The sequence below is a fragment of the Loxodonta africana genome, chromosome 5 (assembly GCF_030014295.1).
Source record: "Loxodonta africana isolate mLoxAfr1 chromosome 5, mLoxAfr1.hap2, whole genome shotgun sequence".
Classification (NCBI taxonomy): domain Eukaryota; kingdom Metazoa; phylum Chordata; class Mammalia; order Proboscidea; family Elephantidae; genus Loxodonta; species Loxodonta africana.
In genome coordinates this window covers 1,581,161-1,603,710 of record NC_087346.1, presented here as the reverse complement: position 1 = coordinate 1,603,710, position 22,550 = coordinate 1,581,161, and the positions used below count along the sequence as shown (strand labels likewise).

Genomic DNA, 22,550 nt, shown 5'->3' with positions numbered 1-22,550 from the left:
AAACCTTCCTTGCTGAAAGTGAAGAGGACTTGAAGCACTGACTGATGAAGATCAAAGACCACAGCCTTCAGTACGGATGACACCTCAACATAAAAAAACAAAAATCCTCACCACTGGACCAATAAGCAACATCATGATAAACAGAGAAAAGATTGAAGTTGCCAAGGATTTCATTTTACTTGGATCCACAATCAACACCCATGGAAGCAGTAGTCAAGAAATCATAAGATGCATTACATTGGGCTCATCTGCTGCAAAGGACCTCTTTAAAGTGTTGAAAAGCAAAGATGTCACCTTGAGGACTAAGGTACACCTGAGCCAAGCCATGGTGTTTTTAATTACCTCATACACATGTGCGAGCTGGACAATGAATAAAGAAGATGGAAGAATTGACACCTTTGAATTGTGGTGTTGGTGAAGAATATTGAATATATCGTGGACTGCCAGAAGAACGAACAAATCTGTCTTGGAAGAAGTACAACCAGAATGCTTATTAGAAGCAAGGATGGCGAGACTGCGTCTTACATACTTTGGACGTTATCAGGAGGGATCAGTCTCTGGAGAAGGACATCATCCTTGGTAAAGTAGAAGGTCAGTGAAAAAGAGGAAGACCCTCAATGAGATGGATTGACACAGTGGCTACAACAGTGGGCTCAAGCATTGCAATAATTGTGAGGGTGGCGCAGGACCAGGCAGTGTTTTGTTCTGTTGTGCATAGGGTTGCTATGAGTCAGAATTGACTTGACGGCACCTAACAACAACAATGATGTTGAGATTTTGTTCATGTGCCTGTTTTCCTATATAAAGTGTCTGTTCAAATCTTTTGACAATTTTAAAAAATGAGTTGTTTTTATTATTGAGTTGTGAGCATTCTCTGTATACTCAGGATACACGTCTTCTATCGGATATATGTTTTGTGAATATTTTCTCAGTCTTTACACCACATTTTGAGAGACTGCCATCGTAGTCTGTATCTTCTTCTTTTTTTTTCTTCTACAGCTTTGGCAAGTTTTCTGGGTCTGGTGTACATGTATGCCCGTCACCAGTACTTTTTTGGATATTCAGAAGCTGTTAAAAAAAGGTAAGAACTCAATAACGCAGTTAGGCAAAAAGTAGCAGGATAGAAAAAGTCTGGATTAATTTCCCATTTGGTGTCTGGGTTAGTGGGAAGTATTCTCATTACTGATGGTTATAGATGCAAAAGCGATCCATGTTGCCTGAGGCCATACACAATTAGGAGTGAGATGGAAAAATACAAGTATAAAATTGTGCGCTGGATGTGCGCTCCTTGACCACTATACTTTAAATCCTTGTAAAAATTTTGCACTGCTTCCAAAAAGCTGCCAAGGAAATGATCCTGCCCAGTCTTGATAATCTTCTGAATGTTCAAAGAAGCCAATTAGCCACTCTGGCTAGACAACCCCTTTAAGTGGTGAATCAAACTTTTGAAATGGCAGAAAAAACACACAAGTTCAGGGCAGTGTCAATGATGAGCAGCCTAGCTAGGACTCGCCTTCTTTGTCATTACTCTCCAGTTTGTCATCTCTCTCCCTCATGATCGCAGGGTCACAGGTTTCCGGTTGAGCCTGGTGGTTTTGGCCCTGCTGACCTTCTTAGGCACCCTGGGCATCGCAAACAGCTTTCTGGATGAATACCTGGACCTCAATATTGCCAAGAAACTGAGGTGGCACCTCTAACCTTTTCCCCTCCCTTCCCCTTAATGCTTGTAGATGCTCTTTTCACCCTACAGGCAATATGGTGTCAGCTAGTTAAATTTAAAAAATAAAAGTCTTGCTTTGTTTTTCTTGAGATGACGTTGTTAAAACGCCTGCTGTGGAGAATGCATTTCCGGTGTGTTTATGAACTGAGGCTTGTTTTGGGGGAGACGTGTCTGTATCGCCAGTTGTGCGCTGACTCTGGCTTTAAAGGTGCGTGCTGGGGTTGTGACTGCTTGCATCTGGACAAAGCAGCTTGACTGTGGAACATATTTCTCTGGACCCCACCGGAGCCTGCCTTTGAGAACCACTTCTCTCTTGAAGGAAAGTTCCAGACAGATGCTGATAAGCAGCCAAGCCCTCTTCATTCCTTGTAGGAAAGCAACAGATGGCTGGCACTGGGGGAGTCAGGCAAAGACATAGAGTAGCCAAAGAGAGTCATCAACGAATAGTACAAAACAAGCCTGGCTGTGGAATGTACTTCATAAAGAAAAAAAAAAAAAGACATATCATTTTCAAGGAACTACCCAGAGACTAGGGCTAAATGAATAGTCGTGCCCCTGGGGAAGGGAAAGACGGTCAGGCTATGCAATCTGGACTGGGCTCCACTGCCCATTCGGTGTCACTGGGGTCTGGGGGACTGTTCTGGCACAATGGAGATTATTTTTCTTTGCTTTATTCATCTGTAAAATTGGAACGATTCCACCTCCCAGTGTTCAAGGACCTTAGGGAAATGGGATTGTGAATTTATATAACACATTTTAACTTCAGGCGAAGAGCCCTCTGTCAATTTTTCTGAAAAATATTGGACAACCTTGAATCTGGTATGGCCATCTTCAAGAATCTATTGGGCCTTCTCTTTTTTGTGGGTCCAAAGGAAGTTACAAAGGCTATGAAAACAAAAAGAAAGGCATTTAGGCACCGGCGTTTCCGGAATAGTAGCGGAGAAGATAAAACAACCTCTTGCATTCCGAATAGCAGTGCTAAATATCTCAAAGTACTATTGAGGACCTCTTGGCCTGGGCCTGGGGATATCGGGATACTAGTTCAGGTCCCCCCACTCACTGGTTGTTGGGCTTGGGACAAGGCACCTGGCCAGTAAGAGGCAGTACTGTAGCAAAGTAGTTAAGACTCTAAAACCAACCTATGCCAAGCCTGTTCTACCACTTGCTGGCAGTGCAACACTTGCTTTAGCTCTGTGCCTCGGTTTTCTCTTAGGTAAAATGGAGCTAATACTTTAAAATGGTATATGGCCCTATGCCCTTTTTCCTTTGTATTCTGATCAGTTGCAGTGACTTGTATTGTGATATTTTAATTGTTTTATCCACTGAAAACAAGGAAGGAAGAGAGAGGGCAAATTAGTGACCCTAAAGCTCAATTACTGTGTAGTCACATTCTTTGGAAGGGAAACAAACAAACGAACGAAAACCCACACGACTTTTCAAATCTTACACTTGAGGATTTTTAAACAATTTCTGATTTATACCAAAATTGGATCTAAATAAAATATATAAACACACACACACAATTTGGTTAAACAAAATGTGGGAAAAGGAGTTTTCAAAAGAGGTTCTTGGAAAGAAAAAAAAAAAAAAGATGAGTTGCAAAAGAAGATATTGGCAGGGCTCACCCAAAAAGGGCTCTGGGAGAGGGTGCCCTTTTAGGCTGATTTGAGTATTTTGTCCACCTGGAATATCCTTCTCTATTGTGGCAGTGGGTACGTGAAGCTGTCAGAGCTCTGTGTCTTTAAGCATTTGAAGCATAGACTTTATTTCCTTTATTCTAAATTCCACTGTCACCAGGCAACATCTTGATTATTTTAATTCCCATTAGGTTTGGCTAACAGGAGTAAATGTGCTGGCCATAGAGATATGAGTTTCAGGAGTTTCTGACCTGTTAGACAGTTACACATTTTTTTTTGTTAGTGAATTGACTTATTTCACTTTTAGAAGTCAGATTCATTGCCTCAAAAAGTCAATGTCATGAAAAAGGAGTGGAGAAGAACATTTCGCTGCTAAAAGAGTTTTGTTGGTATTGTATTCCGACTGTTGGCAACCCCATGTGTGCAGAGTAGAACTGTGCTCCGTAGGGTTTTCAAGGCTGTGACCTTTCAGAAACAGATCGCCAGGCTTCTTTTACAAGGAGCCTCTGGGTGAGTTTGAACCACCAACCTCCCAGGTAGTAGTTGAGTGCTTAACCATTCATACCACCCAAAAAACCAGGGACTCCTAGAAGCCAAATGGCTATATGGGATTGTCTTAGTTATCTAGTGCTGCTGTAACAGAAATACCACAAGTGGGTGGTTTTAACAAACAAATTTATTTTCTCATGATTTTGGAGGCTAGAAGTCTGAATTCAGGGCACTGGCTCTAGGGGAAGGCTTTCTCTCTCTGTCAGCTCTGGGGGAAGGTCCTAGTCTCTTCAGCTTCTCTTTTCTGGTTCCTTGGAGATCTCCATGTGGCTTGGCATCAATCTTCCCCCATGTCTGCTTGCTAGCTTGCTTGTTTAATCTGTTTTCTATCTCAAAAGAGATTGACTCCAGATACACCCTACACTAAGCCTGTTTCATTAGCATAACAAAGACAACCCATTCCCAAATGGGATTATAACCACAGGCAGAGAGGCTAGAATTTACTACAACACATATTTGGGGGAGACACAATTCAATCCATAACATGGGTCTTTGATCAAATCCTGGTTCGGGGGGGAAAAAAAGCTATGAAAGACATTTAGAAGATAACTGGGACAATCTGCATATGAAATGAGAACTAGGTGATTTTAGGGAATTCATTTTAATTATGTCAGGTGCGATAATGATATGGTGGCAAGGTAAGGGAATGCCCTTAATACTTTGGAGCTGTGCACTGAGGCATTCAGGGGTGAAGTGGCAGGACGTGTATTACTTACGTATATATGGTTCTTCAAAATACATATATGAAGTACAGATGGCAAATGTTCATTGTTAAATCTAGTTGGTAGTTTATGTATTCATTGTACTATCCTTTTTCCTCTTCTGATCATTTGAAAATGTTCATAATAAAACGTTTAAAAAACCAAAGGGAAGCTAAATCTTAAGTCACGCTCTTGGTAGTATTTTTTTAAGTTTTGCTTTGTATGCTCGATTTGCGATCCAGTGATATTGATAGAGCCACAGCATTTGTGCTGGTCTGGCAGCTGTCCTGAATGTGGGCAGCGACACTTGAGCCCAAGTGTGCGGAAGCTGCAAGTACTTACCTTCACCTACTGCACGAAAAGGAATCCCTGGGTGGTGAAAATCTTTAAGCCCTTGACTACTAGCTGGAAGGCTGGCAGTTCAAACCCACCCAGAGGCTCCTTGTAAAACAGGCTTGGTGATCTGCTTCTGAAAACCCTGTGGAGCAGTTCGCCTGGGAGTCTACTTCCACATAGCAGCCAATGAAAACCCTATCGATCACAATAGAATGTCATCCAATATGGTGTTGGAAGATCAGCACCCTAGGTTGGAAAGCACTACACAACAGCCACGACAATGGACTCAAACATACCAACCAGCTGGCGCCAAAATTAAAAAAATCAAACCTGACTTATAGCAGCCTTCTAGGACAGAGTAGAGCTACCCCATAGGGTTTCCAAGGAGCGCCTGGTGAAAATGAGACAGGTATTTGAGGCAATTCATCCAGGGGACTTGAGCATGGGAACCTAACACTCTTAGAACTTAACAAAAAAGAAAGAAGAGAATAGAAAACTGAAGAGTAAAGAGGAGGGGACAAAAAAAAAAAAAAAAATCCAAAAGGTAAGGACTGGTTATAAAAATAAGAGAAGCCTTGTTGGCATGATGATGAACCACCCAGTGGCTCCTCGGAAGAAAGACTTGGCAGTCTGCCCCAGTAAAGGTTAAGGCCTAGAAAACCCTGCGGGCGCAGTTCTGCTCTGCCAAGGGGGTCGCGGTAATTCGAAGCTGACTCGATGGCAACCCTATAGGACAGAGCAGAACTGCCCCGTAGGGTTTCCAAGGCTGTCATCTTTACTTAAGCAGACTGCCACATCCTTCTCCTGCTGGGCAACTGTTGGGTTTGAACTGCTGACCTTTCGGTTAGTGGCCAAATGCTTTAGCCACTGCGCCACCAGGGCTCCAACAGCAACATGTAAATAGGTAGTTAAGCAGGGCCCGTTCCCACCACAGATAATTTTCCTCGCCCGTTTTCCTTTTTGTAGGGGAGTTGGGAGTTAAAGTTAAGTCATTAATAAGGAAGAAATCAGGTAACTTGTTTTATATCCTTTTTCTCCAGTCTTCCTCTTCCTTGAAGAGCAGTCAAAGGCAGAAACAGGTCATCAAATGCTTTTGAATGTTCATTAATCTATCAGCAGGAGTCCCTGGGTGGTGCAGATGGTTAATGTGCTCAGCTGCTAACCACAGGTCAGAGGTTTGAGTCCACCCACAGGTGCCGCAGAAGAAAGGCCTGGCAATCGACGTCCGAAATATCAGCTATTGAAAACCACATGGAGCACAGTGCTATCTGACATATGTGGGGTCGCCATGAGTCTGAATCAACTCAATGGCAACTGTTTTCTTCAATCTAGCAATAATAAAATGCTTCGTTTGCACTGGGGCAGATGCCCTGTGGAAACTCCAATAGTGAGTTCCCACACAGATGTTTATCCTCTCCCTCCCTCTTGACCTCCACACACTAATCACATAGATTTTATGAGATCAATAAGATTACATGTAAGACCCAGAAACACGTAATAAGTGGTTTTAAATGAGAAAGGTGTTCCATTCATCCAGTGGACAGATTTTAGTATAAATTTAAAAAAATCTGTGATTTTAATTAATTGGAACTAGGAGTATCCAATACTTCTCAGAGTTCCATGTTTTTACTTGTATTGTCAGCCTTTTTTCCTCCCTCTGAACCAGTTCATTCTTCTACCCCGCCTTATCTGCTAGAGACTATTAAGCCCACATAGGGGCCAAAGTCTGGTGTAACCTTGTTTTCTCCATGGTATCTGCCAGCAGTCTGGAACCACAGTCCACGGGTAGGGCTGACCTCTTCTTCCACAGTCAAATTCATTCTCTCTCCTTGGTTTGCATTTCTTAAAACTCACCTTTGTTTTGGTTCTATTTTTGCTGATGATTCTGTTCTGTTCTTGTGGCCTATGTTTCTGCTAAACCCAGACATTTTAAAACTTACTGTTTTACTATACTTTTTTTAAAAAATAATTTTTATTGTGCTTTAAGTGAAAGTTTACAGATCAAGTCAGTCGCTCACATAAAAACCCTATATGTACACCTTGCTACACACTCCCAATTACTCTCCCCCTAATGAGACAGCCCACTCTCTCCCTCCACTCTCTCTTTTCGTGTTCTTTTCGCCAGCTTCTAACTCCCTCTAACCTCTCATCTCCTCTCCAGGCAGGAGATGCCAACATAGTCTCAAGTGTCCACCTGATCCAAGCAGCTCACTCCTCACCAGCATCCCTCTCCAACCCATCGTCCAGTCCAATCCAAGTCTGAAGAGTTGGCTTTGGGAATGGTTCCTGTCCTGGGCCAACAGAAGGTCTGGGGGCCATGACCACCGGGGCCCCTCCAGTCTCAGTCAGACCATTAAGTCTGGTCTTATGAGAATTTGGGGTCTGCATCCCACTGCTCTCCTGCTCCCTCAGGGATTCTCTGTTGTGTTCCCTGTCAGGGCGGTCATCGGTTGTAGCCAGGCACCATCTAGTTCTTCTGGTCTCAGGATGATGTAGTCTCTGGTTTATGTGCCCCTTTCTGTCTCTTGGGCTCGTAATCACTTTGTTTCCTTGGTGTTCTTCATTCTCCTTTGATCCAGGTGGGTTGAGACCAATTGATGCATCTTAGATGGCTGCTTGCTAGTGTTTAAGACTCCAGACGCCACTCTTCAAAGTGGGATGCAGAATGTTTTCTTAATAGATTTTATTCTGCCAATTGACTTAGATGTCCCCTGAAATCATGGTCTCCAAACCCCTGCCCCTGCTACGCCAGCCTTCGAAGCATTCAGTTTATTCAGGAAACTTCTTTGCTTTTGGTTTAGTCCAATTGTGCTGTCCTCCCCTATATTGTGTGCTGTCTTTCCCTTCACCTAAAGTAGTTCTTATCTACTATCTAATTATTTACTATACTTTTTAAAGTTTGGTGCAGAATCTTAGGATGCATCTCGTAGATGTAGACCTTGAAAGGTAGATTCATATGTATGCAAGTTATCAAAGGAGGAGCCCTAAGAGGAGAAAATGGAAAGGCAGAAGGGGGAACAGGACAGAGAAAGGTAAGCAGCCAAAAGCAAGGGGGCAACTTCGGGCAGAGCCCCAGCCTCTGCCTGATCCTGCAGTGGAGCTCTGAGTTTGTCCAGGCAAGTTACCCGAGCTTCCGCAGTCGTCACCCGTGAGTCACTGGCTGAAGATCAGTCTGGAGGGATGTAAACTTCTAAGTTCTTTCAACTCTCTGTGGGTGGTGCAGACAAAAGTGGCCAGTGGCCCAGGGCAGCCCTCCAAAGAGAGCTGCAGGGTGGGCTGCCGAAGTAAAGTGCCCACGAAGGGGCGATGGGTTTACTGACAGTGTCCACTACAGTGGGGCCAGGCCCTTTTATGACTTTCCCCAGTATATTGCTTGATTTCCCTCCCTCCACCCCCATTTTTACATAAAAACTCTACTGTCAAATTTCCAAGTCCTGTGAATGAACTGGAAACCCTGGTGGAGCAGTGGTTAAGCGCTACGGCTACCCACCAAAAGGTCGGCAGTTGGAATCCACCAGGCATTCCTAGGAAACCCTATGGGGCAGTTCTACTCTGTTCTCTAAGGTCACTATGAGTCAAAATTGACTCAACAGCAATGGGTTTTTGGTTGGTTGGTGAATGAACCAGTTAGAAATTAAAATGTCATTGTACTGAATCTGCAAATGCACTTAAGGATGTTCCTTTCAAAGCCAAAAGACCCCCGATGGCGCAGATGCTTTGTGCTAGGCTACTAATAAAAAAGTTGGCGGTTTGTACCCACCCAGTGGGGCCGAGGAAGAAAGGCCTGGTGATCTGCTTCCATAAAGATCACAGCCCAGAAAACCCTATGGCACTCAGCTCTAATCTGTAGCACGTGGGTCGTCATGAGTTGCAGTCAGCTTGAAGGCAATGGGTTTGGTTTTTTGGTTTTTCAAACTTGATTTTCCTCCCTTCCCTTTGCCACAGCCCTTGGAGTGCTGTGGCCAATTTAGAGAGTTTTAGTTGTGTGGCTGAATTAAAAAGGCTGGGGATGATTGATGCCTACTGTTAAATAAATGTTTTAAAAAGGATATCAAAACCTCGAGAAAAGAACCGGAGTTCCTCGGCTAAAACCCAGGAGTAACGTATCTGCTTAATTACAGGTGGTAGGTAGATCCAGGGACGACCCTATACTTTGGACTGATTCCAATAATCACCTTTTATTTGCTTTTTTTTTTCCTTTAAAAGTGGTATTTCAACATCACTTCATTTCTACATTTCAGAGCTCTGTACATTTCTTAAAAGGAAATAAGCAATGCTCAATGTACAAAGTAAAAACAGAAAACTAGAAAAATCTGAATAAAATGGAGCAAGCTGGCATCAGGTCATACAGTACAAATTAGTAATAGGATGTCATCTGAAGTGCCATACCACTGCTGTGATGATGAGTTAAGGAGTGAAATAAAAATACTCTATTTTAAACAAACAGTATATATATATTTATATGTATATATATATATATTTTACAGATAGTAGACCCAGCGATATCTGCAGTATTGTAAAAACTTATTTACAAATAACCTTTTTTTTTTTTTTTTAAGACATTACATATACATCAGCACCGTAGTAAAAACAAAAAACAAAACGACCTTATGAAAATTGACCTCTCTATTTGTTGGTCCCAGGCCTGAGCTTTTGGAGGAAGCTTTTCAAAGGTCACGGGAGCCTCCGTTTCTGCTTCAGCCCCCTCCAGCGTCTCATCATTGCTTATATATTTATTTCCCATACCTTTCAGAAAAAGGTAATTATGTATTCTGGGTCCTCTCATTTATATATGTTTAAATTTTTCATTTATTTATTTATTTTTGGTTTTCATCTGTTTCCACTCAGTTTCCCTGGTGGTGTTCCTCATCACTCAGGGAGTTCACGGTCATCCTGCTCGGGCTCTCGCCAGCCCGGCCACCTCTGGCCTCACATCCTGCCCCTTGCTGAGCACATGTATGAACCCTGGTATACGGACAGCAAGTCAAGGGCAAGGTCGGCCTGCCTGCCTCCTCTCTGCATCCCCTCTGCCCCAGCCTTTAGCCTTGACTTCTTTGCAGTTTCCCCCAGGACAAGCCAATCCAGGCCAGAGGCTCTGACTGTGGTATGGTGGGTGGAATGGAAGTGTACAGAAGGGAACCAGCATTTGGGACATTGAGGGAGGGTGACAGGGTCAAGTACATGCCACTCTTGCTTGCGAAAATAATTACGCCACATGGCCTCCAAAATGGGGCAGCGGGCAGGGCAAGAACTGAAGAAACAAGCCTAGGGTGGGGGGCATTGTGGATTCCTCCTGACAGATTTCACCTAGGGCCGATCTGAATGAATTACAGAGAACAGCTGTACAGAACTTTGAAGTGGCTTACTTTGCCCAAGTGACAGGAACAGTATCCTTCCCTTTTATAATCCAAATCTGTAAAGTGTAGCAATGGATTTTTTTTTTTTCACTCAATCTCTCAGGGTTCTGTATGTGTCTTTTTGGTGAGTAGAGATTATGGTAAGCAAAAGGCCGATTTCAGAGGCTCACCCTGGGATTTTCCCAAAGGGAGTCAGACCGGCCATTCCTCTCTAGGTGTGTGTGAAGTATTAGGTGTGGCTCACCTAAATCTACCCCCAGACCTCTGAGCAGCCCTCTAAGTTTCAGGCAGAGGATATTCATTCAAGTCTACATGTTTTAGAGAAAGAAAACTCCAGTGTCTCCTTTGCGGTTCAGGTATTGTCTAAGTTCTTCTTTCATTTATTTGGACTCAGTCCAGGCTCCCTAAAGACAAAAAACTCCATTTCTTCTTGGATAGTCTGTAAGGAGGAGCAAGGGTAGGGCTGGGGTGAGCAGTGCTGGGTGGCCCAGACACGGAGTCCTACAGTGCTCTCTCCACCCTGCGGCTGCTAGAAGGTGCAAACAGCCTAGATGTGTGCGTGTTATTGTACCAGACGCAGGAGGCTCCCGCCCATCTACCCGGAGTGACAGCCACAACTTGTTACCATCAGAGGGCTCCCTCATCAGGACTGTGGACAGACACTCCCCCAAGCTCGGTCGGCTATCCTCATGAGGCAGCTGGCAGAGATGCCTCTAACATTCCTGAGGGTCATCCTGGGGCAGAAGCCAGAGGCGGACAGAATCCGCTGTCATCTCCCTGTGACGATAGAACTGTTCTTGCCTCCTCTCCAGATACAGTAGCCTGTCTTGAAGCCTCTCTTTTCACCAAGTCCAGCGTTTTTCTGATCTGTGCACTTGGCCTGTGCAATCACCGAGCAGCTTTTGTGGGTATCTCCCTGGGGCGAGGCTCTGTCTTTTTTGTGTCTCCAAAGCTGCAGCCTCTGGACCTGGTGCAGGAGGGGCTGATGGATGCCTCATCTTGGGCAACAGACCTTCTTGGCTTGAGCAGCTTTTGCGAGGCCAGGTGATCCCAGGGAGGGCCAAGCCTCAGTCTCCCCACCTGCCCCTCAGTGTGCCTCCCCGTCTCACAGCAGAAATCTGCACGATGTCTTGACTGCGGTGTGAAAATCCAGCCCACTGGGGCTGTAAATTGCCACCTGGATCTTCCCATCAGCCACTTGCAGTTTTGCTCAGTTTACGTGGGTTAAAAAAACAAAAAACAAGGATGGGTCAACATCCTGTTTCTTTTTCACTTTTCAAAACTTTATAACCACTGGAGTCGTGGCTCATGACTCCGCCTCCCCCCTGACTAGGGGTTTCCAAACAATTCATCAAGCTCCTGCATCCACTCATCCCCTGGCCCACCCTTGATGATGGCGTCCACAAGGTCTGCACTGTCCGGTAGGCCAGGGAAGGAGGCCCCTGCTCCTTCACCACTGTAACCGTATGACATGTCCTGAGGGGGGTTCCGGTCATAGGCTTGGCTCTGGCTGCTTGGAGCAAAGCTGCCACCGGGCATCTGCTGCTGGGCTGGGGGCTGGCTGAACCCTGGCATGCCAGGGACGCCCTGGCTTAGGCCAGACATGACCATTGGCCTGGCCTGGCCGTTGCCTTGCTGCCCTGGGAGTGACGGCATCATCTGCCGACCCATGGCAGCTGGGTTGAGAGTTCTCACTGTGCTGCTGTTGGTGTCCACAACCGACTGGCTCAGTCCTTGTGGGAAGTGTTGCTTGGTCAGTCTTGGCTGCCCAGCTTGTAGTGGGTAGCTGGCGCCATTGTTGAATGGTCCCAATTCTCCACTAGTCCTCCCGGGCATCGTCTGTAAGCTCCTCTGCTGCCAGGTTTGTGCTCCTTGCTGGACCGTTCCCATAATGCTCTGAAGCCTTGGAGGGGCTTGGGGCCTTGTCAAGGCCTGGCCCACAGGCCCTTTCATCTGCTGGTGCTGCTGGGTAATGCTCGAGTTCACCAGCATGCTCTGACTAAAACCACTCACCACTCCGACCCCTTGCCCAGAGGCAGGCTGCCTCGGCCCCTGGGCTTGGCTATGTGCGATGCCCATGCCACTTTGGTTTGGGTGCTGCAACATTTGGGTCATTCCTGTGCTCATAGGGTACATGCCTGGTTGGCTGGTAGGCGTGCTGCTGTAAGGGGCCAGCCCCATCTCTGACTGGGCTGCCGCTGTGGCCATCGTTCCTGGGTTCTGGGAGGGTCCCATTCCCATCATGCCTGCATTCTGTGCCATCAACCGTGATGTTCGCATGCTCTGGAGGGCTGCCTGGCTTCTCACGGCTGCTATGTCCTGGGGAGAACCTGCAGCGAGAAAGGACACACACCACTCAGTCTACTCGATAAGTAACAGTGTAACAAGTCATTAATGACAAAATTCCTTTATAAGAAAAGATCTCCTCTAATAATAAATCTTTAATAAAAACTAGTATTAAAAGGAGCGCTGGTGATGCAGTGTTTAAATGCTCGGGTGCTAACCACAGGGTCAGCATTTTGAATCCACCAGCTGCTCTGAGGGAGAAAGATGTGGCAGCCTGCTTCCGTAAAGATTTACAGCATTGGAAACCCTATGGGGCCGTTCTACTCTGTCCCATGGGGCCACTATGAGTCAAAATTGACTCATGGCAGTGGGTTTTTTTTTTTTTTTAAAAGATTATAATATATGCTGACTGTGGAAAAAATTGGAAAATATTGACAAGCTCAAAGATGAAAATTAAAATCACCTGAGTTCCTATCATCCAGAGGTGATCATTGCTAACCTTTTATTTATATATAAATAAATACACACAAAAATTGGGATCATACTGTACACATTTTTGTAGTTTATTTTTCCGCTTAATATACTCTAACAATATTTTAGTTAGTTACGATTTCAAAAGCAATTTCTCTCTTACTCTTCTGGATAGGAAGCCATCCTCGACCAATACCATTTTCCTCAGAGGTGAGAGGTAATTCACCTCCTGGGCTAATTTAGGAAGAAACGGCTGATCACTTTGCATATTCTATTTGTGAAATGGAACATGGTTCAGTAGAGAATACTACCAATAAAAGCCATTAGATTAATTTCCCTTAAGAGCTGAGTAGGACTTGAGAGGTTAAAGGCCATTGCTTCTGCTAAGAAGCTATTTCGACAGACGGGAAATTTTTTGGATCCACTCTGTTGACTCCCACATGCTCCAGGTTCTCGGCTTCTTAACATGTCAGTGCCAACCGGCCACCTTCTGGAGTGAGAAAAAGAAATCCTCCCGCTATTTGCTGCTTGGCAATGAACTTCATGCATCTCTCCAGCAAAGTCCACAACTAAATCGGCAACGATGACTTCTCTGGACAGATTGCTAACGCGATTTTAACAATGCTGTTGAAGAGGTGGCCACAGTATCAATGCCAAGTCACTTGACCCTAATTAGGCATTTGAGTGAGTCCCTCTTCACATGTTTTTGGGAAATTTCCAAACTGACCAGGAGACTGGAAATGTCACCTTTAGAAGACTAGTCGATGTTGTAACGGCCTGGGAGGTGCACACGAATGGATTTTTCTGTGTCCCTGCTAATGATTAAGTCTGTGAGAAAAAGAAAAATAGTTTTTCCTGGACATTTAGAGAAGATGTATCAGAGCCAATCGATACTATAAGCAAATTCTATCCCACCTTGGACCTGTGATGAGAAACCAGATGAGAAGAGTCTAACCTTGTTAAACCTGGCACCATGGCAGATAACTGAAGCGTGTTTTTGTCTTCCTGATGGGGTTATTGATTTCTGAGCAGCAAATATGTCTCCATATTTTCTTTCTTTCTTTAAGAAAGAAAATTACAGGAATTTTGATTATGAGTTAAGTTTTTGTAGCTTGAGATCAATATCATGCTGCTTTGGAAAATGAAATGGTTACTGCGGGAAAACCAGAAAGGTGTGGGGAAGAGTGTCCTTAGAAATGTTTCAATGGTTTGTTTTAAGCTTAATTATGCCTAAATGAGTTAAAAACAAAAAAAAAAACAAAAACAAAAACAAAAACGCAAAAGTCCCTGGTAAACAACAGATGGTAGTTTATACTGCCACTTGCAATCTTGTTATAAGGTTTTGAGACCTTAGTGACTAAATCTGTATTGACCGCGTGGCCAATCTGATCAACTGTGGTGAAATGGGTTATTGAGTTGTTTATAAAAAAAGGCTAGGGGAAAAATATTGCTGACTCAGAGATTGATGGGATGGATCCAAATTATATAAACAGACTACTGGGCTGCTGGAAATAGACGATAGAACTTTCATAATTTGTACACTTTTGTTGCGTGTTTATAATGGACATATTGAAGCAGAGGGACCGGATATCGTCTGGACTAATTTTGCGAATGAGAGATAGGGATCTTTTTTCAGAGGACAGAGATGCTGCAATGCCCTCTAACAGGTATTGCAACATTAATCCAAGCCAACCTTCATTTTCACTCAGTGTAAATGACTGTACTATCTAGATGTAATTTTATTTAAAAAAGCCATTTAAAAAATCAGCAATCAGCAATTATATTTTAAACTTGAGAAACAAAAGCCTTTCATTAATCTAGCTTTTTACGTCTTCAGTAATTTTAAATATACAAAGGAAAAAAACTCAAATGCACCCCAAGAACTGCCTTCAGTCTTTATCTGGTTACTATACATATGTTAAACACCAGGCTATTACTACTTCTTCCTTTTTTCTGGCTATAACAGATATTTTCGTAAGACACTGTAGTCAGATTAATTTTCTTGTCTGCTGGTTAATACCACAATGTCAAAGAAAATCTTCCATTTTCAAAATGAAATGATAATATGCAATTTTTGTCCTAGAAGGCCTATGTTCTATTTTCACTCACAAGAAGCTTATATTTTTGAAAAATAAGCATTTCCCCACAGGCATGTAACATCGCCCAGAGGCACAAAACTCAAGGAGAGATAGATACTAAGAACTTTGAAATGTATACTGGTGAGGGGATGGTATAGGAGCGGCATGCAAGTTACTCCTGACAGTACTGCTCTCCAAGGGCAATATTTTTATCTATCAATTTGCTGTTTTCCCAGATGTATACCACCATGAGATTGAGGGTGTCAGTAAACTATATAAGAATATTGAAGGTAGAAAAAAATGATCATATTTCAAATCAATCAGCTGAGGGATCCTAAATGTCACTAGTCATAGGCTAATGCTTACTTACGTGCAGCTGGGTTTTTTACGTTGATTACCTGTGATGTGGGGTTTTATAAAAGTTCAAGAAATAAAGCTTTTAAATTGGACCCAACCAGGCCCATAAAACAAAATGAGACTAAAGGGGCACACCAGCCCAGGGGCAAGGACTAGAAGGCAGGAGGGAACAGGAAAGCTGGTAATAGGGAACCCAAGGTTGAGAAGGGAGAGTGTTGACATGTCATGGGGTTATTAACCAATATCACAATGTGTACTGTTTAATGAGAAACTAGTTTGTTCTGTAAACCTTTGTCTAAAGTACAATTAAAAAAAAAAAAAAGAAATTGGACCCAAAGCACTCAGAATAGCATATTCAAAAATATGTCTATGTTCCATAATGCAGAGGAATGATTAAATTTTGTTTGATCCCTTTATTCAAAATAATAATAATAAATGAGTTATGAACCTAGAAAACTGAAAGGACGCTATGCCAGGTTAATCAGATTTTTATGTTTCTAAAGCACTGTCCCTTGACCAGCAACATCAGCAGCACCTGGGAACTTGTTAGAGAAGCAAATTCTCAGGACCCCTGGCAGACCCAGTCAATCAGAAAACCCCTGGGGTGGGGCCCAGCCGCCTGTGTGTTAAGAAGCTCCGCGGTGATTGTGATGCAGGCCGAAGTGAGAGAACTACAGGCGGAAGTGAGGGAACTACAGGCGGAAGTGAGAGAACTACAGGCGTACAGGGAGGGCATCTGTAACAGAAACTGCATGTGTAAGAACAGCTATTCCATTCTCTTCCCCACCATGACAAAATAAGGAACAGAATTCTTCAAAGAATCCCGGCACAGATTTAGTGCACAGAATACCCGAGGATAGTTCAATCCCTTTTGTCCTTCCGATGTCAAATCCGAAGACATCTAGAGTGATATAAAATGAACAGAGTCCCAGGGTGGAAGGGAATGGTAGTGCTCAGCTCTAGGAGCCTCACAAGCACTGTTTGGTGAGAGCCAGCAGTAGACATCAGTGGTGTTCAGACTTTTTAAACCACAATCCACAGTATGAAACATATTTTACATTATAATCCAGTATATGCACCCAGGTTTATACCAGAATTAAAAGATTCCCTTACTGTGATATGCTTTGATAATTTCTTTTCTATTGTGTTTCATTAAAAAAAAATGTTGATTGTGACCTATTAAATTGTTTTTACAACCTACTAATGTGTTGCAAACCAAAGGTGAATAAATGCTACCCTATATAAAAAAAAAAAAAAAAATTTTTTTTTTTTTTTTTTTTTAGTATCAGAGGAGCTCTGGTGGTGCTGTGGTTAAGAGCTTGGCTGCTAACCCAAAGGTGGGCAGTTCAAATCTACCAGCTGCTCCTTGGGAACCCTATGGCACAGTTCTATTCTGTCCTACAGGGTCACTATAGAATCGACGCAGTGGCAATGAGCTTTTGGGTTACCCTATATCAGGAATTTTTTATCCAGTGGTGTCACTAGGGGTGATGGTGTCACCCCCCCGCCCCGCGGACCTCCTCTGTTACCAGACCATACCGAATCCTTAGTAATGCTTTTTGTACTGATGTAACCTAAATCATAATTCCTGTATATCACTCTTTCTTTTCCTTTAATTACTACTTCATTCTCAAAAAAGTTATTGATAAAGGTTCACAGATACTAATTACCACAATATTGTAGCTAAAACACCAGAAAATTTTTACAAAATCAGTGACTATAAAAACAGCAGCAGCAACGAAAACAACAGCGGGTGCTTGTAGCACGTACAAATACAACTGTCATTCAAAGCATCCTTGTAATTGGGTAACAATGACAGCTCTGATCAGAGGGCATTAAAACCTGCTGTCACCACGTCGATTCCGACTCATAGCAACCCTATAGGACACAGTAGAACTGCTCCATGGGGTTTCCAAAGAGCGGCTAGTGGATTCAAACTGCCGACCTTTAGTTAGCAGCTAAGCTCTTAACCGCTTCGCCACCAGGGCTCCAAACGTTCAAATAGTAAATTAGCATAGAGTTTTAGCCTTGTAGGTATATGGATACATGTGAGATGGGGCTTACAAAAATGTTTTTGTTGTTAAAACTAACTACAGGGATGTTTTATAAAAATTATAAATTTCTGCTGAAACACTGCACAAAAATTTTATGGTCATTTTGGTGTCACCCCCTCTAACAGTGTCACCCGGTGTGGTCCACACCCCCTGCACCCTCCTAGTGACGCTGTTTTTACCCAGTTTATTAATAAGGCCTAGGAAGGTCTGTCATCCTTGTGATATGATACACAAAGTTTGTATATATGATACACAAAGTTTGTATATATTTACATGTATGCATATTTCTGCAGAAGGGGCTTCATAGCTTCTGGTAGATTCTTTTATTTTTGTTGTTGCTGCCAGTGGTTTTTTTTTTTTTTAAATCTTATTGTGCCTTAGGTGAAAGTTTACGGCGCAAATTAGTTTCTCATTCAAAAATTTATACACAAATTGTTCTGTGACATTGGTTGCAATCCCCACATTGTGTCACCACTCTCCCCCTTTGCCTTTCCACCCTGGGTTCCGTGTCCATTTGTCCAGGTTTCCTGTCCCTTCCTGCCTTCTCATCCTTCGCTTTTGGGTAGGTGTCAACCACTTAGTCTCGTATACTTGACTGAACTAAGAAGCATGTTTCTCACGTGTGTTATTTTTTGTTTTATAAGGCTGTCTAATCTTTGGCTGAAAGGAGGACTTCGGGAGTGGATTCAGTTCTGAGTTAGCAAGGTGTTCTGGTGGATTTTTTAATTTTTATTGTACTTTAGGTGAAGGTATTCAGAACAAACTAGCTTCTCATTAAACAGTACACATACTATTTTATGACACTGGTTGCCAACCCCACGACATGTCAACACTCCCCCTTTTCAACCTTGGGTTCCCTATTACCAGCTTTCCTGTTCCCTCCTGCCTTCTAGCCTTTGCCCCTGGGCTAGTGTGCCCCTTTAGTCTTGTTTTGTTTTATGGGCCTGTCCAATCTTTCGCTGAAGGGTGAACCTCCTGAGTGAGTTCATTACTGAGCTGAAAGGGTGTCCGGGGGCGATACTCTCAGGGTTTCTCCAGTCTCCATCAGGCTGTTCTGGAAAATTCTTAAAGGCATCAGTAACACTCAAGGAATTAGGACACATTGCTCTAGGTCCAACAAGAAAGGTAGAGGATGGGAATTAGGATTTCTGTTGTCTGTTGTTGTGTGCTGTTGAGCCGAGAGCGGCCTCATGTGACCGAGTAGGACTGCCCCATAGAGTTTCCTAGGTGGGAGAAAAATGTGGCAGTCTCTTCTGTAAAGATTTACAGCCTTGGAAATCCTATGGGGCAGTTCTGCTCTGTCCTGTAGGGTCGCTATGAGTTGGAATTGATGCCAATGGCTTTGGTGTTTTTTATAAATCTTTACGGGAGGAGATTACCACGTCATTTCTCCCATGGAGTGGCTGGTGGGTTTGAACCACCAAGCTTTTGGTTAGCAGGAGAGCACCTAACCACTGCACCACCAGGGCTGAAAACTCCTGTGGATGAGATTGGGAAGGGTCCTCAGGTCATGTCATATAACACCCTCAAGGGCTCTTTCCACTGCAGATGAGAGGGTCTGAGATTTGAGTGGCTCTTCTATATTTACAAAGGAAGGACAGCACTGGGCCCACAGCACACCCACTGCTACTAGGGTCATGAGTCAGGAATTCCCCAAAAGGCAACAGGATCAAGAGAGGGCAATTGGCCTCAAGGCCCTCTTTGTCTTCTATATTCAGAAGAAGATCAGTGGTTGCTGCAAGCCAGATTCTTCCACTTGGGCTGTTAGAAGTGAGGGCTTTGGCCAGCTGACCTGATGAGATTAGCAAGAGAGAAGCCACACAGGATTTCCCCCCTGTAGTCATTAAAATGACGATCTAGCCATCAACAAGGCTGATATTGGGCCAAGAGTATGTTCTTAAGACCAGACCAGATCAATTGCCATCAAGTCAATTCTGACTCATAGTGACCCTATAGGACAGAGTAAAATTGCCTCAGAGAGTTTCCAAGGAGCGGCTCATGAATTCAAACTGCTGACCTTTTGGTCGGCAACCAAGCTCTTAACCACTGCACCACCAGGGCTCCAGTATGTCCTTATTGGTTGCTAAACTATCAAAATATTTCTGTACCACAAATGAAGTGTGGAAGCCCTAGTGGTGTAGTGGTTAAGAGCTATGGCTGCTAACTAAAAGGTCAGCAGTTTCAATCTACCAGGCGCTCCTTGGAAACCCTATGGGGCAGTTCTACTCTGTCCTGTAGGGTTGCTATGAGTCAGAATCAACTTGGTGGCAATGGGTTTGATTTTCTGGTACAGTTAAAGAGCAATGCCCTAGTCCCTGAGAGTCCCCCTCCTCACAGCCACCCAGACTCCTCCCCTGAGCCCCTCAAGGGCATCTCCAGGGTCCAGAAACCAAAAGTTTAACGCCTGGCACAGGTGGAGGCCTCAGGAATCCATCCCATTGGTTGTTAAATACTTTGATTATTACTTGGGCATAAAAACGGCATTATAAGGCAGTGTCACTGGCTACACATTGACTTACACATTCCGAGTGGAAGGTATAAAACGGAAGATGTGTGCTCTGGCCTCACCTTGAAATTGATTGACCTGCTGCACTGGGTACGGGTTCCGCTGTTGTTGGAGGTGCTGCCGGGGCAAGTGGGACTGCTGCAGCTGCTGGAACAACAGAGGAAATGGGGGTGAGATGGGGAAAGAGCATGCAGTTAAATAGCCTGGCAGTTCTAGGTGGGCAGGTTTTGCTTTTTTTTTTTTTAAAGAGAATATTTTATTGAAGAATGTCAAGCATACAGATTAGTGCATAAATCCCAAATGTACAGTTTGATCCATTTTCACAAAATGAACACACTCCAGCACCCAGCACCCAGATCGAGAAAAAGAACATTGCCTGAAACCCCTCATGTCCATTTCTAGCCAGTACCCTCCCTCAGACCCAGGGCAAACCACTATCCTAACTTTTAACAACACAGATTAGTTATAAGGAGCCCTGGTGATGAAATGGTTAAGGGCTTGGCTGCTGACCAAAAGTCTGGCAGTTCAAACCCACCCAGTGGCTCCATGCAGGAAAACCTGGTGATCTGCTTCCATAAAGACCACAGCCTAGGAAACCGTATGGGGCAGTTCTCCTTTGTCACATGGGGTCTCTATGAGTTGAAAATCGACTCAACTGGCATCTAACTTCAATAACAGGTTAGTTATATGGAAATAAATCTTTGGTGTCTGGCTTTTTGCATTCATCACTGTATTTGTGAGATTCATCCGTGTTAAGTATGTGTGTTGTTCATTCTCACTGTTGAATAATATTCCATCACGTGAATATACCATAACGTATTTAGCCATTTCACTGGTGATGGTCATTTAGGGTGCTTCCGGTTTGGGGCTGTCATGAGTACAGCTGCTCTGACCCTCCCTGTACATGCCTTTGGTGAACATACATACTCACTCTGATGCATCATAAGGAATGCTGACGGAGGGAGGTCCTCACTCAAAGGGAAAAGCAACTAATTGTTAATGACCTAAGTAGATGCTTCGGGCAGAGGAAGACTGGATTTTCTGGGGCGGTAAAAAAGGATCTTACTCCTGTGAGGCCACACTGCCTGTAAAATATATTTCTACAAGCAAGACATACAGCATTTGGTAACTGGGGGAAAACGTGTGGGACTCCCCAGATACCAGGAGCCAGGGGCCATGCATTTCAGTCTTCTCCCACTCATGGAAATTCTGCACTGCTATCGTGGTAACCAGTATACTGGAGAAGCTATTACGATCATTATCATGCTGCTTGTGAAAAGGGAGAGAAAACAGGAGTGAGGTGGAAAGAGCAGAGAAAGGGGCTTTCAGTTCTAGGTCTGCCATCAAGTAGCAGCGTGACCTTTGGCCTGTCATTTAACCTCCTTCCTGCAGCTGGTGAATATTCATTAAGCACCTTTCATCTGCAGGGGCTACAGAGAACATACAACAAGGTCGCTGCTCTTCAGAGTGTTCATTATAAAAATAACACACACTGACCACTTCTTAATGCATGTGATTATTTCTATTTCTTCCTTTTGTTTTTGTTCCCAGGCAGCTCTGTGATTTTCTTTCTTTCCTCCCCACTCCCCACAAGGCACAAAACTGTTGAAACTGATTAATTAATTACATTAAAGTGTAGACAAACCACGCTAATCTTTTAGGCAGCAATAAAGGCATTACTGAGAGTAAGTTGAATATTTAAAAGCCTCTCCTCAGCCAAACTTCCCATATTAAATAAGAAAATTAATTGTCCCCCTTACAGTGAGGACTAATCCTGAGGTAGCCTGTGGTGGGTTGCGGTGCAGCCAGCCCTGAACCAGGAGCCAGCAGACCCGGATTCCAGTCCCGGGCCTGCCTCTCTAGCTCTGTGATCCGGATAAATCATACATATGACCTCAGTTTCCTCACATATGACATGATGGGACTTCATGATATCTAATGTTCCTTCAGATCTAAAATTCTAAGTTCTGTCGAACCTTTGTGAATGGATGAGAGGTGACATATTCTGAACTCTGACAGACCAAGGCATTAAATGTTAATTCAGTCCTACTTTCAACCTACCCTGCTCTGATTTCCAAGTCCATTGAGAATCCTTTTAAAGTTCCCAAAGATATGCAGGATCCCCCATCCTCCTGTTTTTCCTTGGGAAACCTGAGGGGTTTAAATCCACTGTTGCCAATATGCGTTAATTAGGGCACTTTTCAATCCTGTAGAGACCAAGACAAATCAGCTTGGGATAGATGTGGCAACGTTCATTCTCAAAGCAAAGAGTTGAGAGCCTACCACGGGTAGACCCCTAGGATAACTAGCTGCTGTGGACTCGATTCGGACTCATGGTGACACGTGTGTCAGAGTAGAACTGTGCTCCATAGGGTTTTCACTGGCTGATTTTTCAGAATTAGATCAGCAGGTCTTTCTTCTGAGGTGTCGCTGGGTGGACTCAAACCTCCAGCCTTTTGGTCAGTAGCCAAGTGCATTAACCATGTGTAACAGCCAGG

General features: G+C 43.8%; 2 protein-coding genes across 9 annotated transcripts in view; one reads left to right on the top strand and one right to left on the bottom strand.

Annotated features, from left to right (window-relative positions):
• MGST2 (microsomal glutathione S-transferase 2) overlaps positions 1-2,150 on the top strand; it is a 42,453-nt gene extending 40,303 nt beyond the window's left edge. For both annotated transcript variants that reach the window (XM_003410376.4, XM_064285303.1), the window contains 2 exons: positions 1,000-1,081; positions 1,565-2,150. In XM_003410376.4, coding sequence (XP_003410424.1) covers positions 1,000-1,081; positions 1,565-1,697 — 215 coding nt within the window. In that variant the 3' untranslated portion in view covers positions 1,698-2,150. The remainder of the gene's footprint in view (positions 1-999; positions 1,082-1,564) is intronic.
• Positions 2,151-9,446: 7,296 nt separating this feature from the next.
• MAML3 (mastermind like transcriptional coactivator 3) overlaps positions 9,447-22,550 on the bottom strand; it is a 518,845-nt gene continuing 505,741 nt past the window's right edge. For 6 of the 7 annotated variants that reach the window (XM_003410443.4, XM_023548695.2, XM_023548700.2 and 3 more), the window contains 2 exons: positions 20,115-20,199; positions 9,447-12,630 (listed from right to left, as the gene is read on the bottom strand). In XM_003410443.4, the coding sequence (XP_003410491.1) occupies positions 11,630-12,630; positions 20,115-20,199 (1,086 nt within the window). In that variant the 3' untranslated portion in view covers positions 9,447-11,629. The remainder of the gene's footprint in view (positions 12,631-20,114; positions 20,200-22,550) is intronic. The other variant, XM_023548694.2, reaches the window with a different exon arrangement.